Source organism: Thunnus albacares, chromosome 1, assembly GCF_914725855.1.
Source record: "Thunnus albacares chromosome 1, fThuAlb1.1, whole genome shotgun sequence".
Lineage (NCBI taxonomy): Eukaryota > Metazoa > Chordata > Actinopteri > Scombriformes > Scombridae > Thunnus > Thunnus albacares.
The window spans coordinates 2,639,944-2,657,219 of NC_058106.1; the positions used below are offsets into that span (position 1 = coordinate 2,639,944).

Genomic DNA, 17,276 nt, shown 5'->3' on the forward strand with positions numbered 1-17,276 from the left:
TCAATATACACAGTTTCTCTTACACTCCGTTTTAGCTCCTGTCACTTTAAGGCCCCACACCGATGAGCCCACTCTATTCTGATTGGTCAGCTTTATGTATCAGAGTTGTGTAACTTTACCATCAATGCAAACCAAACATGTCCTGCTTTACTGCTTCAAATTAAAAGCTTTTCAATGACTAACTAATGGGAGACTTTTATTGTGAAGAATTTAAAGGAAGTAAAAAAGTGTTTCTCACTGAATTAGCGGAGCTTCGTTAGCGGCGCTAAGAACTGGTCGAAACAACAACATTTGGAGCTATTTGTTCAGCGGATCAGTTACATATAATAATGCAGAGAGGACTAGTGCAAGCAGAAACAGCCACAGTGAGATGTTTTATGAAGAGCTGCAGACAACCAGCACACCTCCAACAGGTAAACTACTTATTTTACTTTGCTGTGCTGTGTAACGGCGTTGTGGCTTGGCTTAACTATTCCCAGAGCGGAGCAGTGAACTTGCGCGCTGTGCACATAGCAGATGTCCATTTAAAGAAATCCATCACGAACTGACGTCAGCTCGGGCTGAAAGTAGAAAAAAGCGTTTTGCACTGACTTTCAGTGCAAAAGCAGTCTGGATGCAGGTTAATTTGTCCATCAAAGTACTGTGTATAGTGAGAATGAACTGAAAAAACAGTGGGTTACCTTTCCCTGAGAGCTGCAAAGCATATTCATGGATTTTACTGATGACACTTTTATTGATTGGTTCCTACTGAGGACGTGAAACATAATCAGTAATATCCAAAAGTCACTGTAGTTTTTATCAAATGTTACTCAAACAGGAGAAAACAGTTTATTTGTTGGGAACTATTTTTGGTGGTGGATTAATTCACATTAGGTGTTCTGGTGAGTATTTCTGGCAGGATGGTGTGTGTGAGATTGAGTCAAAATAAACTACAGTGTGTGTGTGTGTTCATGGTAATGAAGGAACATGTCACCCAGTGCAGCAGTGTGGCTCATTGATGTGTTTTTAATAGTTTTTGGACAACAATGGAGCTCTATGACACAGAGAAATAAGAGTTATCAGACTTTGATACACACACAATACTTGTTGGTATAACAAACATTGTTGGTTTGGGTTTTTTCATAAGACTTGTTGACAATAATACGCGGCATCACTTATCCTCTAACTTGGACTTGTGAACCTTTCCTTTGCACTGGAGGACAAGCTGTCATATTAAGAATCACATTTAAGTCAAGAGAACCATATAAGAAGGCTGTCAAATGTAAATCTTTTCACATTCGTACACATTGTAAATTGGCTTGTACTTATTTTTTTGTTGTGCTTGTGATATCAGCAGCTGTTCCCAACAGTGCAGCTCCTGTGACACGTCTATGTGAGAAACAATTGGGAGAATGGAATCCTAGAACCCTGGGTGTCAATGTTCTGACATCACAATAGAATGAAGAATTTTCTCAGATCTAACTCTGCACTCAGTAAGCCCAGATCAACACAGATCAACACTGAAGACACATTGTAGCACCTGCAGTTTATCCTTGAAGACAAAAAACATATCGGATATATTTCTATTTTTGGCACAGGCAACTGCCAATTAATAACTGCTCTGTAATTTGCAATTTTACGGACCAGTTCCTTGGAATTAAGGTGAGTCTATAAACCTGTACATAGTAACACTCCTTAATTATGTAGTCTATCATTAAGTATTAACAGGATTCTGCTGGTGTGGACCAATTTAATCACTGGCATAATGTGAAATTAACATTTTTGTTTTGTTCTGTAAACTTTTCTCAGAGCCACACATGACATTTTCTGCTGTTAATGAGTGTGGGTTTGATGGCTCACTCAGAGCTGATAGGACCAATATTCATCACTATGTACGAGTTACATTAATCAGCTGGTGTGGACTTGAGAACAAAAGCACTGGCATAATAATAACTTATTCATGTTGTTGGGACATAAATCTGTTGTACTCACCTGCTGTTTTTGGGACAAATTAATGTGCACCACAATGTAAACCATTAACCTTTAGGGTTAACATTAGTTTAAGGTTAAGATAAGGCTTAGGGTCAGGATGTAGTGATTAGGGTAAGTAATGTCCTCTTAAAAATAGTTTGACATTTTTGGAAATGCATTTATTGACTATCATTCCAAGATTCAGATGAGAAGATGAATATCACTGACATATCTTATTGATCAATACAAAGCTAAAGTTAGGACACAGTTAGCTTAGCATAGCAGAACAATCAGAAACAGGGTAAAAACAGCTGGCCTGGCTCCACCCAAAGGTAATAAAATCTGCAAACCAGCACCTCTAAAACTCACATATTATATAACATGCTATATATCATTGGTTTAAATTATAACATGTGAAACAACAATTTGGGGTTTTATTGGGGTCGTGAGCAGTAACTTTCCTTAAGACTCTGCTGGTTGCCCGGCAACCTTGCAGTGATGAGAAGTCCTCAGAAGCTGAAGTTTCACATTTAACAGACAGATAAGAGAGTGATAACAATCTTCTTATCTAACTTTCACCAAGAAAAATACGTGAATCCCAAAACTCTTCCTTTCAGTGATGGAAAATCTGTATTTTCATGAATTTCTCCTTCAAAACTAATCTTAGTATTGGTGACTTGGTTTGTATAGATATAAGCCTCATGTACATACACTGATCAAAGTAAACTGACAGCAAATCTACCATTTTTAATATACACATAATATTATATGAAAACATGTTATTTTGTTGTCTGATTCTTTTAGTCAAAATGGAGCAAAGAGGAGATGGATCCCACAACCGTGGTAATCGTAAGTACTTGGTCCACCGTTTAACAGACATGTTTGTTTTTTTTTCTAAAGTTATTCAATTTATTTGTATGAATGCTAATGTAATTGTCTAAATGATCTTGCAGGCCGACAGTTTCTCCCCCAATTTATCCCAAGCGGAGATTTTTCACCAGCCAATCACGTTCGGGCTGGAATCTTAGCTTGGCTGGAATTTCTAGAGGATCTTGGAATCCTGGATGGAGGCTTTGGTGCGGGGCTGAACGTGTTGCAGCACCAACATGCGGCTGACAACCATGACAACGTCGGCAACAACAATGTTGAGAACAATGTTGGCAACGGTGACAACAATGTTGCAGTTGAAGACGCTGGCATGGAAGACAACCAGGACATCCCAGAGGAAGACAACCAGGACATCCCAGAGGAAGACAACCAGGACATCCCAGAGGAAGACCCCCTGCCTGGAGGATCCAGGAGGAGGTCAAGAGAGGAGGACGAAGACATCGAAGAGAGAAGCAGCAAACGATTCCGTTGGTGGGACGAGTTTGCTGACAGCGACTCCGACAGCGATGATGATGTGGACTGCACTGGAATGAATCTAGTCCAAGATCCTGGTGCTGACATGGAAGTCAACCAGCATGTCAGAGAGGAAGACTCACTGCCTAATGGATCAACGAAGAGGTCCAGAGAGGATGATGAGGAAGAGGATGAGCGAGGCAGCCCAAAATCCAGACGGTGTGATGAGTTTGCTGACAGCAGCTATGATTGCTGGTCTCGCCATGATTACTCTGACAGTAGTGGCAGTGGTGATCTTTCTGAGGATGCAGTGGAAGAGGAAGACCCACTGCCTGGAGGATCAAGGAAGAGGTCCAGAGAAGAGGATGCAGATGAAGATGGGAGGGCTGGCAAACTATTGAGGCGTTAAAAATAGTTTGCCATCACTGACTATTATCACTGACTCAAACAGTGACTGTAGCTCCACTACCACACAGAGACACAGGACAGGTTTTTACTTTAAAAGGTTGACCCCTGTCAACTTTACGGTCAGCCAGTTTCTCCTCGAAGTTGCCATCCAGGTGCATGTGCAGTAAATTAGGCTGTGGATAGTAAATCAATGAAAAAATCTTCAAAGTGAATGTGCTGACATGTCGCGGTAAGTGTATTGTCTCATTTTCAGTTGCCAGCTGTGTTACTGATCTCAACTCATTTGATTTTTCTATATTCTTCGTTACTGTGGATAATTACAGGGTTGCCAGCTCTCACGCTTTTGGCTCAGACATTCCTACCGTAGTTTCTGTTGTATCATCCAGGAGTCTTCTTCTAGGAGTTCAGAGGATCATATATGACACTAACTGACATGTGCAGCATCAAATAATAATGTCAGACAAAGGACCACAAAGTAAGTAGCTAGCCAAAACTCTTCAGCAAAAAGTGGAGCTCAAGTTTTTTAAATTGGTGTTTTAACCGTCCAGTTTATCTTGTGTTGCTGCTTTAGCCTACTTCACAGTAATGTTAATGTAACGTTAGCTTGATAGTTTGGATAGCTTGACTACTGATGCATCTCTACTGTGTGTTTTGTCGAACAATTTCTGTAATTAACACCATACAAGTTAAAGTTCTGCTTTATGTTCACTCAGATTTTTAAAGGAAGGCTTTTTATATTTTCACAGTGAGTGAAGGAATCAGGAGAGAGGAGACAGAAGTGAGGAAGAATTGCAGGACGTAATAGTGTTGAAAGAAAAACAAGGAGAAAGTAAAGAACTGATTCAAGATTGAAAGAAAAAGGTTAAGGAGGAAAGAGAAACACAGAGGCCACCTCAGCGTCATCTGATAGAGAGACATGAACAAATTCAAAGCAGGAAAACTGGTGAGGAAATTACACCTTTATCTAGATGAATTACTGTTCTGGTAAATATTTTAACAGCACAATCTGTTATCCAAATGTAAACTAAAGGACATCCCACTAACAAAAGTCAAAGAACAAGATTGGAACCTTCTATAAAAGATATTAACACTTCACAACTACTCTATTAACCAATATAACAAAAATGCTTCTAAAATACATACACCCTAGCTCTAAGGTAAGCCTATTTTTAATTCGGATTGTATTGGCTGTATTACATATTCTATGTCGTGAGATGACAAATTAGTAGGCAGATTTACTTCATGGCTAGTGCAGCTGTCTGTCCTGCCAGTGCGACACCCATAAAAAAAATAGTGAAGAACACTGATGTATATGCTGAATGAGTGTGTGTGTGCGTGTGTGTGTAAACCCTTGTTATTGCCTTTTAACTTGTGAACATTCAAATTAACGTTGTAGTTTTGATATTAGAAAAAACAGGTCAACAAAGTTGGCAACCCTGTAATTATCAACTGTAAATTTTAATTTACACTAGTTCTGCTCAAGCAGAAGCTTAGCTCTCTCCTTCGTTTAGCGCTTTTTCTCACTAATCCCTCAGTTGCTAGTTACTTTAGCTCAGCAATTTGTGTAGCAGCTAACTTAGCTTAGCATTAGCAATGGCTTCTCTCTCACCTTTTTGCTCTCCCCCTCTTTCTTGCTTGGTGTATCATATGTTTAACTATTCCTCTGCCTCCTTTAGTGATAATGGTATATGTAATAAATGTTGTTTACGTGCCATGTTGGTGGGGAGGCTCAGTGAATTGGAAGCATTGCTCCGCACCATGGAAAAACAATTGTTAGCTACTGTAGTTAGCCGGTGCAGGCTGACCTAGTGTAGCTCCTACTCCCCTGGTATTTCCTGAGCAGCCTGGAAGATAGGCTGGCTGGGTGACTGTCTGAAGAAAGCATAGCCCTAAGCAGAAGCCCACAGTTCACCACAAACCAGTTCATGTTTCTAACAGGTTCTCCCTACTTAACGGCACACTCGCTGACAAACTAACTCTGATTATTGGCAGCGCCATAGTGAGAAACGTGAAGTTAGCAACACCGGCGGCCATAGTCAAATGTATTCCTGGGACCAGAGCAGGCGACATAGAAGCGTATATATGTTAAAATCTTTAATCAGTGGTTAAGACTCCCGATTGCGCCAATTGGAGGTCACTAAAATTAAAAATGTTGAGTCGGTGTGTGCATACAAAGACAATGTCGGACTCAGTAGCTTTCTCTGGGCCTCTGCCTAATCTGACTAGTGATGACATGTATAGCCGCATGTTGTCATGTTAGTTGGTGACCAGCAAATGACAATGGACTCCATCACAAAGTTTTTTATTTTTAGAATGAACTGCCTCACAATATGAATACATTTTGTTTATAACTTTTATTTTGTTGGTAAATGTTGTATAATCACAATATTAGACTTGAGGATGTTCTTTACCATCATTGTTGGCAGGACAGTGATGCTGTCAGGAACGAGGTGCTTGTGCTGAGTTCTGTAAGTTGGTATCTTACCTGTATTTTGTGCTTTCTGGTCTTGCAGGAGATCTTCAGCTGCGGATGGACTGCTGTTCAGCGTGACGCCTCATCGCTGCTGCTATTATAATTAGTCATTTCTGCCCACTGCTACCACTATTATTATTAGTCATATTACTATTATTATTATTGTTGTTGATATGCTTCTGTATCTCTCTCCTCTTCCCCTCCCTCTCTCTCTCCCAACCCAACCGGTCAAAGCAGATGGCCGCCCACCTAGAGCCAGGTTCTGCTTGAGGTTTCTTCCCGTTAAAGGGGAGTTTTTCCTCACCACTGTCGCCAAGTGCTTGCTCATGGGGGAATTGTTGGGTCTCTGTTAATTAAAGAGTATGGTTTAGACCTGCTCTATGTGAAAAGTGCCCTGAGATGACTTTTGTCGTGATTTGGCGCTATATAAATAAAATTGACTTGATTTGACACTTTGAGTGGAGCTACTCACTGGTGACTGAGATCACCAAAGTCAGCTCAGCCAAGATTCAAAGATTCAACATCATCATAAACGTATTGATAGTTTTTGATTTATGCTGCTATGTCTACATATAAGACAAATCTTGAATTGAAATAAACATCAAGAACATCATCATGTCTTCACATGGTAAAGTTTTGTGAACCCCATCTCTGTTGAAATACTCATTACTAACCTGCATCATACTGCAGATCCACTACGAAGAGTAAAATTTCTGATGTGAAACAATTGTAATAGATGTCTGAACAGTGATATGTACAGTGCTTCCAGAAATAAAAATAACAAACTTTAATTCTGCCTTCCCTGAAGACATCCTCTAGATGTCTGGATCTGAAGGATTTCCCATCATTTAAAAATTATTACTCTTTTCCAGGAATTTCTTGCCACAAATGAAAATGAACTTTAACCATACAAATGCGGATAATTCACCATCAAGTGTTTAATATAATGTTTTCCTAAATATTAATCATTTTATGTGGTAGTGAACAACAATTCCCTTAAAAAGGTGGAGCATAAAAAAACACTGCTAATCATTTGCTATATTATAAATAAAAATGTCCTGAGAGATCACATGGAGCTCAGGACTCATCTTGAGGAAAGTTGCTACATTATAAACTGTACATAAATGGCACAGCACTTCTCTCAGTTGGGAGATGTGCATATCAGTCCTGCAGCAGTATGATGGCTACAGGTATTTCATATATTTGGAGGAAAAGATCCTACACACAGTTTTGGACAACAAACAGAGCATCAGTACTAAAGTTTCTGCTGTTTCTGTGTGTGTGTGTGTGTGTGCCGGATATTAGGTATAAAAATAATGTTTGTATCTCCCCCATAAGGTCTGTACTGACAAGGCTGTGTGACTGAGTCATGGTGTGCTGAGGTCATATATGGGACTAGCTACTGTAATATTATAAGTATAAAAAAAAAACTGGAGAATCAGACTCTTGTTACATACATACAAACATTATACTGTTTAGTGGCTTAGCTTGCATACTTTGGACAAACAAGACAGATTAGACTGATATTTTATTTTTTTGAAATTCAATCATAGCGTGTAACATTTAATTCAGAAAAAGGAAGAGTTTGGCTGGGTGTGTTGGAGAGATATCTCTCCCATATCTAATACAAGGCATTACAGAGCTTAACCTGCACTCTTACATAGTAGGATCTGGTTACCCTGGGTGATGGTCCCTTCACTGTTTGCTGTGGTTAAAGGCACTGGGACGCAGGAGTGGTTCACCTGTTTGCTGCGAGTGTGTTTAGGTTGCTGTGACTGCATGTGTGGTGAGTATATGGTAGCACACCTGGACACACCTCAGTGTAGCCGGCCATCCCATTCACCAGCCTCAGCCCATTCCACTTTTGTCTTTCTTTGAAATATTAGTAGTACACTTATACTTAATGGTTAAAGATTTGAATTATATTTTAAAATAGTTTTGTAATAAAAGAATACTTTTACCACTTATATTTATATTTTAATCACTACTGTCAGTTTCCTTTTTTGATTAATAAAAATACCTATTTTGAACCACGTCTCTGTCGCCTATTTTTTTCTTTTTCTTTTTTAAAGCATGTATTAAATATAGCTTGTACCTATTTTTTGAAGAAAAATGAAGCAAGTAGGCTATTAGTAATGAACACAATATCTGATTACTGTAATGCAAACTAACAGTGGACATGGAGTTTTAAATAAAGTATTGTAACTTGATCATCAATAAAGTGTAAAAGACCTACACACTGTAACTAATCTATTCATCCATATGAACACCATTCTCATCTCAAGCTTCACTTTGCTTTCTCTTTCCATCAAATGTGGTGCCTTGTGTATATTTTGTGTATTTTACATCTTTATCTTATTTCTTCAGCTCCTTTTCATTTCCTATAAACCTGTTTATTGCCTCCTAAATACATTAATTATACAGTATACTAAAAATAAATTATGTAATATATTGAGTAATAGCAGTTTTTCTCAGGTGGAGGAAGAACATGGCCAAAAGTAAATGTTTGCTAATCAAAATTCACGTCATTTCTTCTTCTGAGTTTGATCTCATAGAAATCCCACCTTTTTAACTATCAGCTATCCTTCACTCTGATGTTAGTTTGTCTTCAAATATAAAATATTTGAGAGAAAATCTTTGGCGTTGCAAACAATATTTAGTTGCAATCAAATATTTAATTGCAAGCTGTTTTGAGATCAAATAAAAAATCAGTTTAGTCCAAAAGAGTGAAGTGATGGAAAACTGATGGAAAACAAAAGTTTTGGACGTCAAATACAAATGAATTGAAAGCATTTCCAACCTAATTATTTCAAACCAAAAACCATCACAAAACATTTCCCCTGCCAACTGTGTGTCTTTCCTGCCTTTTTTGATCCTGTCTGAATGCAGAACCCCTTCCTGTTTGTGCCCCTCGATCCTTGATCGGTCTGGGAGCCCATTACAGTCTGATCACCACCCTTCAGCCCACTGTATAACTGTCCCTCTGATCTCTGCTCTGGGTCAGTCTACTGTCTCAGACCCGCTCTGTGTCAGTAAACTCACTGTATTCTGGAATACTAATAAACCACCACCACTACAGCAAACTTCTAACAAGGACTTGAGTGAATGTCTTCAACAGTAGCGCACAACATTAATTAGAAGTTCTAAAAAGGTGAGTTTTGATGAGTGATTTGAACATGGACAGATCGGTGCAGTCTCGGATGTGTTTGGGGAGAGGGTTCCAGAGGGAGGGGGCAGCTATGAAGAAAGCTCTGTTGCTCCAGGTCCGGTGTTTGGTCCTGAATGGTGGAGACAGAAGGTTGGCATTAGGAACAGGAGCTGCAGGATGGAGTGTGGCATTGGAGCAGATTGGTGAGGTAGGAGGGGGCCTGATTATGTAGGGCTTTGTGAGTGAAGAGACGGACTTTGAATTGGATCTGTTGTGGGAGAGGGAGCCAGTGGAGGTTCTGTAGCGTAGGGGGTGATGTGGTCACAGGAGCGGGAGTGGGTGGACAGGCAAGCAGCAGAGTTTTGGATGTACTAGAATTTATTTAGGACTTTGGATGATGTGCCATAAAGAATGCTGTTGCAGTAGTCAGTTCTGGATGTTATGAAAGCACGGATCAAAGTTTCAGCAGTGGAAAAAGGCAGTTTTGGTGATTAGATTGATGTGGTGTTCAAAGGAGAGGTTACTGTTGAAAATGACTCCAAGGTTGTGGATGTGTGGGGAGGGAGACAGAGCAAAGTTGTTGATGGTGAGGCAGAAGTTGTGAATAGTTTTGGTGAGGGATTTGAACCAATGATTATCATGTCTGATTTATCACAGTTTAGTTTGAGGAAGTTGGCTTGCATCCATGATTTAATTTCAGTGAGGCAGTTGGTCCACGTGGAGTGAGTCGCAATGGTGATGGATTTAGTGGAGATGTAGAACGGGACGTCATTAATGTTGCAGTGGAGACCATGACAACGGATGATGTTACCAAGGGGGAGAATGTAGAGGATGAACAGGACAGGATCTAGCACCAAGCCCTGGGGGGCGCCTTGGGACAGAGGAGCGGTGGAGGAGGTGCAGTTGTTGATGCTGATGAACTGTTGTCTGTTTGTAAGATATGATTTTAGCCAGGAGAGGGCAGTACCAGTGATGTTGAGGGAGGTTCAAGGCGGTAGAGAGGAATGGTGTGGTTGATTGTGTCGAAAGCTGCAGTGAGGTTGAGGAGGATGAGAATGCTGAGGTGACAAGAATTGGAGAAGGTCATTGATGACTTTGAGGAGGGCTGTTTCTGTGCTGTGCTGTGAGCGGAAACTGTATTGAGGCGATTCAAACAGATTGTTGGAGATGAGGTGGGCTTTGAGTTGGGAGGTGACAACACATTTCAGACGAATTGGTCAAGATGGGCCGGATGCGCCGGTAATGCTGAGGATATCAGGGTTGAGTCTGGGTTTTTTGAAGATGGGGTGACAGCAGCCAGTTGGAGTGTTTGGAGGACTGAACCAGAGCTTAAAGAGGAATTCATTCTTTCTGTGATGAGTGAAAAAATATCGAATTATATCGAAATTTGATATATCCTGATATAAAAACTTGACCATATGTATCGTTCAGACTCACAGTATGCATTTCATAGAGTCACTACCCCAGTTCATTTGTTTTGCCGTTATGACATGTCTAAGTCACATACCAGATAGCAAAATCCAGTTTAAACATTTAAATGTCATCAGGCAGAAGTATTGAATCTGCGCTGACGTCACTGATTAATAATTGTGAATTGATGTCAGATTTTTAACCATAACTGACACTGAATCAATATTGATTCAACCATCATCTAAAAATCAGTCAGCAGCTGAATTTTAGTTGATTCACTACAATTTTACAGAATCAATACTGATTCAACCTGTCAAAAGTCAGTATACAACTAAATGATTCATATTGAAACAATGTTAAAATATTCAACTTTTTTGTGGTGTGACATATTTGGCCCAACATATTAAAAAAATATTAAGGTAACAAGTTTGTTTCAAAAAGTCCATGTTTTGCCTTTAAAGCATGTCTCACTAATGAGTTTTCTGCTGAAATACATCTGAACATGCCTTACAAATTTGACATTTTGAATACAACATTCCAAGACTTCTGTGCTGTATATGAAGTGGTCCAAACTTAGTAATAACACACACTACATACTAAACCATGTATTGTTGGCAGATATTAGGGTATATTATAATTAGATAATAAGGGTATTATTAACTTGTTCAAAACTACCTTTGCAGTTATTTCAATATAAATACTTAAGAAAGATGAAACTGTTTTAAAACACATTTGAATTACTGAAAAATATGATGGAAAACATGCTTTTAATTTTCAGATTTTCAATTATAAAAATGTAGATATCATGCTAATGACAATTTCAGAGTCCAAGGTGACACAAAGATGACAGACACTTACATCACTGACAACTAAGTATGTTGTCCAAACTTCCTATATAAAAAGTAAAGATAATCCAGAAGAATACATTCTTTAAGTTTGTCTTGCTGTCCTCCATACTTCATCTTCAGGATCTCCGCCTGGCTCTGCTCTGAACTACTCCCTGTGTCTCACCTGGCTAACTTTACCCTGCTGTTCTGAAAATGAAACACCATTTCACTCCAACCGTGTCTCTGGCCTGTCTGTGTTCACACCTGGGTTCACTTGCTTAGCTGCCACACGACAAAGATGGCCACAGGAAATGACATTGTCCCGCTCATTTTGGGTGACCCAGCACAGGCCTGTGAATTATACAGTTTTCACAGTGGGAAGCACTTGGCTAAATTAATTTGTATTTTATAAACAGTTTTTATCACCTACAAAAGTTTTTCTCTTACTGTTTTTTTATACATAAAGGAACCTGGCGACCAGCGTTACTGGGCCTGAGAGATTTGCTTCTTGCCTCAAAATCTTCCCCTGGCTTCAGACCTCCAGATACCTGATCTCCAAGTGCTAAGGCTAGTGGGTTAACAATTGTGACGGGGCGCCCGTGAACGCTCCGTCATGCCCTAACCGGCGTGCGTTTCTCTCTCTCTTGGCCGGAGAGAGAGAGCGCCGGTGCCGGGAGCGCACAGCGCGCAGCGCTCCCACTGTTACTGTGGAGCCATGCTCCGGTTAAAACTGTTCCTTGCAGGCCCGCACTTGTGTCCTGCGGTCCTGCACTCCAACAAACTTTACCCCACTGTCCAAACTCTTTTCTTCACACTAGGCGTTCGAGGGTGCACACTCGGCACTGACGCAACACACACACATACACACTTACCTGCTGCTGCTGCCTCTGGTTGCCTCCGGGCATGGGCCAAACTGAGGCACTTCCTGGACACCCCATAAATAGCGCTTGGTGGTGCGTTTAGGAGAGTCATGTGACCGTGGACTATACCATCAACATCGTATGGACTGATATTTTATGGTTTATTTTGGTTTGGGGGTATTTGGCCATAGCTATATGAAGGGCAATTAGTGCCGTTTTTCCTTTATGTGAAATATATCATTGATTTTTGAATTTATGTTTGTTGTGATGTCAAATTTGAACGTAGGACACTATAATTTGTTAATTGGTTTGCCCGGGGGAGGGGCTAAGAATATATAAGGGGGAGCTCTGCTCATTTAGGGTTGGTTGGGTTTTTGGTCGTGGCTAAGTAAAAATGTGGGTGACGAGCTGCCAGTAGGAAACCTGTAGTGTAAATACTTTTTTTTGTTAGGGTTTTTCCACTTCTGCACTGTAAATATTTTTGCCACTCTTGTTTGGGGAACTTGGTGTGAATAAAAAAAAATCACCATGCTGAAGTTTCTCGTCGTCTGAGCCATCATTGAAAGCGAACCCGCGACAACAATATACTAGGAGTTGTTAATCTCTGCCTATAAGCAGTGGCTGTATGTGTGAAGTGCCAGCTGACCTTCCTAAAACTGAGCTTAAAACACTTCAATAGTCATCACAAATATTCTTTTCGTTTGTACATGTAGTGTGTGTTGATGGACAAAGACAGATCCTATCAGTAGATGCTACAAAGCACAAATGTATGTTATGTATGCTAAAAAATACTTAATGTTACCTCAAGCTTTCTCTGCAAAATTGGTATCCCAAGTTGGCCTCTTTTCCCTAGCCACAACCGAGTCCATGTTTTCCTCCTCCTCCTCTTCTTTGGATTTTTTTTCCCATACACATAGATACCACTACTGCAAGGGCTCGCTTCTTGCTTAGCTTCATTGTTTACCACTATAGCAGCGCAGATGGATGATGCTGATGACGTGAGTGTTGGCAGGTGTGGTTCACGAAGGAAAAAAAAAAGTTCAAGTGCATTTTTGATTTTTTAAATTGTGTATTCACTGTCCTATGATGTCATTGATAAATTTTGTAATTTTATGTTTATTTATTTAATGGTTCAAGTGTTTTCTTTAATTGAAGCCATTAACCATGGAGAGGTTTATTAAGCATGACCTACAGCAGAGGTATGTAAAATCAGGCAGAACTAGGCCAAAAATTGCTGGTGCAGAAAGAGGTTAAATGTCCATGTAATTTACATTATTTTGGTAAAACAAAATGTAATTTAAATCACCAATAGCCAGACATCTCAGTGCTCATGATCATAATTTTAAAGAGGACCTATTATGCTCATTTCAGCTCTAAATTTGGACTTATTTATCTCATACTGGCCCTTAAAGCAGCCCCTCAATATACACAGTTTCTCTTACACTCCGTTTTAGCTCCTGTCACTTTAAGGCCCCACACCGATGAGCCCACTCTATTCTGATTGGTCAGCTTTATGTATCAGAGTTGTGTAACTTCACTGTCAATGCAAACCAAACATGTCCTGCTTTACTGCTTCAATTAAAAGCTTTTCAATGACTAACTAATGGGAGACTTTTATTGTGAAGAATTTAAAGGAAGTAAAAAAGTGTTTCTCACTGAATTAGCGGAGCTTCGTTAGCGGCGCTAAAAAGAGGCGCTAGAGAGGACTAGTGCAAGCAGAAACAGCCACAGTGAGATGTTTTATGAAGAGCTGCAGACAACCAGCACACCTCCAACAGGTAAACTACTTATTTTACTTTGCTGTGCTGTGTAATGGCGTTGTGGCTTGGCTTAACTACTCACGCTGTGCACATAGCAGATGTCCATTTAAAGAAATCCATCACGAACTGACGTCAGCTCAGGCTGAAAGTAGAAAAAAAGCGTTTTGCACTGACTTTCAGTGCAAAAGCAGTCTGGATGCAGGTTAATTTGTCCATCAAAGTACTGCATATTCACAGACAGATAGTTCATGTACTGAAAACAGAGTTCACACTGGAAACAACTTACAGAGAAACTGATAACATGGTGTACTGAAATGAAACGTGACAAAAAGCTATGTGACAACAGTCCAATTGTTATAATGGTTGTTTACTGTATTTTACAACAGAGAATTGTGTCAAGTCTAAAGACGATAAAGGTTGAGTCAGACATTCTATGTAAGTAAACTGCTCACGCTGTGAACGTAGAAATCACATGAAATATAGAGGCCTAAAGTTTGACATCTTGGACATCTCAATTCTCTTCTGTTCCTTCCTCTCCTGGTCAAAAATATGAATGATGGTGAGAATGAACTGAAAAAACAGTGGGGTTACCTTTCCCTGAGAGCTGCAAAGCATATTCATGGATTTTACTGATGACACTTTTATTGATTGGTTCCTACTGAGGATGTGAAACATAATCAGTAATATCCAAAAGTCACTGTAGTTTTTATCAAATGTTACTCAAACAGAAGAAAACAGTTTATTTGTTGGGAACTATTTTTGGTGGTGGATTAATTCACATTAGGTGTTCTGGTGAGTATTTCTGGCAGGATGGTGTGTGTGAGATTGAGTCAAAATAAACTACAGTGTGTGTGTGTGTTCATGGTAATGAAGGAACATGTCACCCAGTGCAGCAGTGTGGCTCATTGATGTGTTTTTAATAGTTTTTGGACAACAATGGAGCTCTATGACACAGAGAAATAAGAGTTATCAGACTTCGATACACACACAATACTTGTTGGTATAACAAACATTGTTGGTTTGGGTTTTTTCATAGGACTTGTTGACAATAATACGCGGCATTACTTATCCTCTAACTTGGACTTGTGAACCTTTCCTTTGCACTGGAGGACAAGCTGTCATATTAAGAATCACATTTAAGTCAAGAGAACCATATAAGAAGGCTGTCAAATGTAAATCTTTTCACATTCGTACACATTGTAAATTGGCTTGTACTTATTTTTTTGTTGTGCTTGTGATATCAGCAGCTGTTCCCAACAGTGCAGCTCCTGTGACACGTCTATGTGAGAAACAATTGGGAGAATGGAATCCTAGAACCCTGGGTGTCAATGTTCTGACATCACAATAGAATGAAGAATTTTCTCAGATCTAACTCTGTACTCAGTAAGCCCAGATCAACACAGATCAACACTGAAGACACATTGTAGCACCTGCAGTTTATCCTTGAAGACAAAAAACATATCAGATATATTTCTATTTTTGGCACAGGCAACTGCCAATTAATAACTGCTCTGTAATTTGCAATTTTACAGACCAGTTCCTTGGAATTAAGGTGAGTCTATAAACCTGTACATAGTAACACTCCTTAATTATGTAGTCTATCATTAAGTATTAACAGGATTCTGCTGGTGTGGACCAATTTAATCACTGGCATAATGTGAAATTAACATTTTTGTTTTGTTCTGTAAACTTTTCTCAGAGCCACACATGACATTTTCTGCTGTTAATGAGTGTGGGTTTGATGGCTCACTCAGAGCTGATAGGACCAATATTCATCACTATGTACGAGTTACATTAATCAGCTGGTGTGGACTTGAGAACAAAAGCACTGGCATAATAATAACTTATTCATGTTGTTGGGACATAAATCTGTTGTACTCACCTGATGTTTTTGGGACAAATTAATGTGCACCACAATGTAAACCATTAACCTTTAGGGTTAACATTAGTTTAAGGTTAAGATAAGGCTTAGGGTCAGGATGTAGTGATTAGGGTAAGTAATGTCCTCTTAAAAATAGTTTGACATTTTTGGAAATGCATTTATTGACTATCATTCCAAGATTCAGATGAGAAGATGAATATCACTGACATATCTTATTGATCAATATAAAGCTAAAGTTAGGACACAGTTAGCTTAGCATAGCAGAACAATCAGAAACAGGGTAAAAACAGCTGGCCTGGCTCCACCCAAAGGTAATAAAATCTGCAAACCAGCACCTCTAAAACTCACATATTATATAACATGCTATATATCATTGGTTTAAATTATAACATGTGAAACAACAATTTGGGGTTTTATTTCCATTTCTTGGCCGTGAGCAGTAACTTTCCTTAAGACTCTGCTGGTTGCCCGGCAACCTTGCAGTGATGAGAAGTCCTCAGAAGCTGAAGTTTCACATTTAACAGACAGATAAGAGAGTGATAACAATCTTCTTATCTAACTTTCACCAAGAAAAATACGTGAATCCCAAAACTCTTCCTTTCAGTGATGGAAAATCTGTATTTTCATGAATTTCTCCTTCAAAACTAATCTTAGTATTGGTGACTTGGTTTGTATAGATATAAGCCTCATGTACATACACTGATCAAAGTAAACTGACAGCAAATCTACCATTTTTAATATACACATAATATTATATGAAAACATGTTATTTTGTTGTCTGATTCTTTTAGTCAAAATGGAGCAAAGAGGAGATGGATCCCACAACCGTGGTAATCGTAAGTACTTGGTCCACCGTTTAACAGACATGTTTGTTTTTTTTTCTAAAGTTATTCAATTTATTTGTATGAATGCTAATGTAATTGTCTAAATGATCTTGCAGGCCGACAGTTTCTCCCCCAATTTATCCCAAGCGGAGATTTTTCACCAGCCAATCACGTTCGGGCTGGAATCTTAGCTTGGCTGGAATTTCTAGAGGATCTTGGAATCCTGGATGGAGGCTTTGGTGCGGGGCTGAACGTGTTGCAGCACCAACATGCGGCTGACAACCATGACAACGTCGGCAACAACAATGTTGAGAACAATGTTGGCAACGGTGACAACAATGTTGCAGTTGAAGACGCTGGCATGGAAGACAACCAGGACATCCCAGAGGAAGA

At 39.5% G+C, this 17,276-nt stretch overlaps 1 protein-coding gene across 3 annotated transcripts; it reads left to right on the forward strand.

Moving 5' to 3' along the window:
• The first annotated feature begins 306 nt into the window (after positions 1-306).
• On the forward strand, positions 307-6,374 carry LOC122980541 (surface protein-like). 3 transcript variants are annotated; one of them, XM_044348699.1, is made up of 6 exons: positions 307-413; positions 2,755-2,799; positions 2,904-3,166; positions 3,215-3,928; positions 4,023-4,174; positions 4,446-4,456. In XM_044348699.1, exons 1-4 carry the CDS (start codon positions 371-373, stop codon positions 3,698-3,700), a joined length of 837 nt encoding a protein of 278 aa, XP_044204634.1. In that variant the 5' UTR covers positions 307-370; the 3' UTR covers positions 3,701-3,928; positions 4,023-4,174; positions 4,446-4,456. The 3 variants fall into 3 exon arrangements, with proteins under 3 accessions (XP_044204634.1, XP_044204706.1, XP_044204801.1); XM_044348866.1 differs by lacking the exon at positions 307-413 and adding an exon at positions 1,614-1,641; XM_044348771.1 differs by lacking the exons at positions 4,023-4,174; positions 4,446-4,456 and adding an exon at positions 6,213-6,374.
• The last annotated feature ends 10,902 nt before the right edge of the window (positions 6,375-17,276 follow it).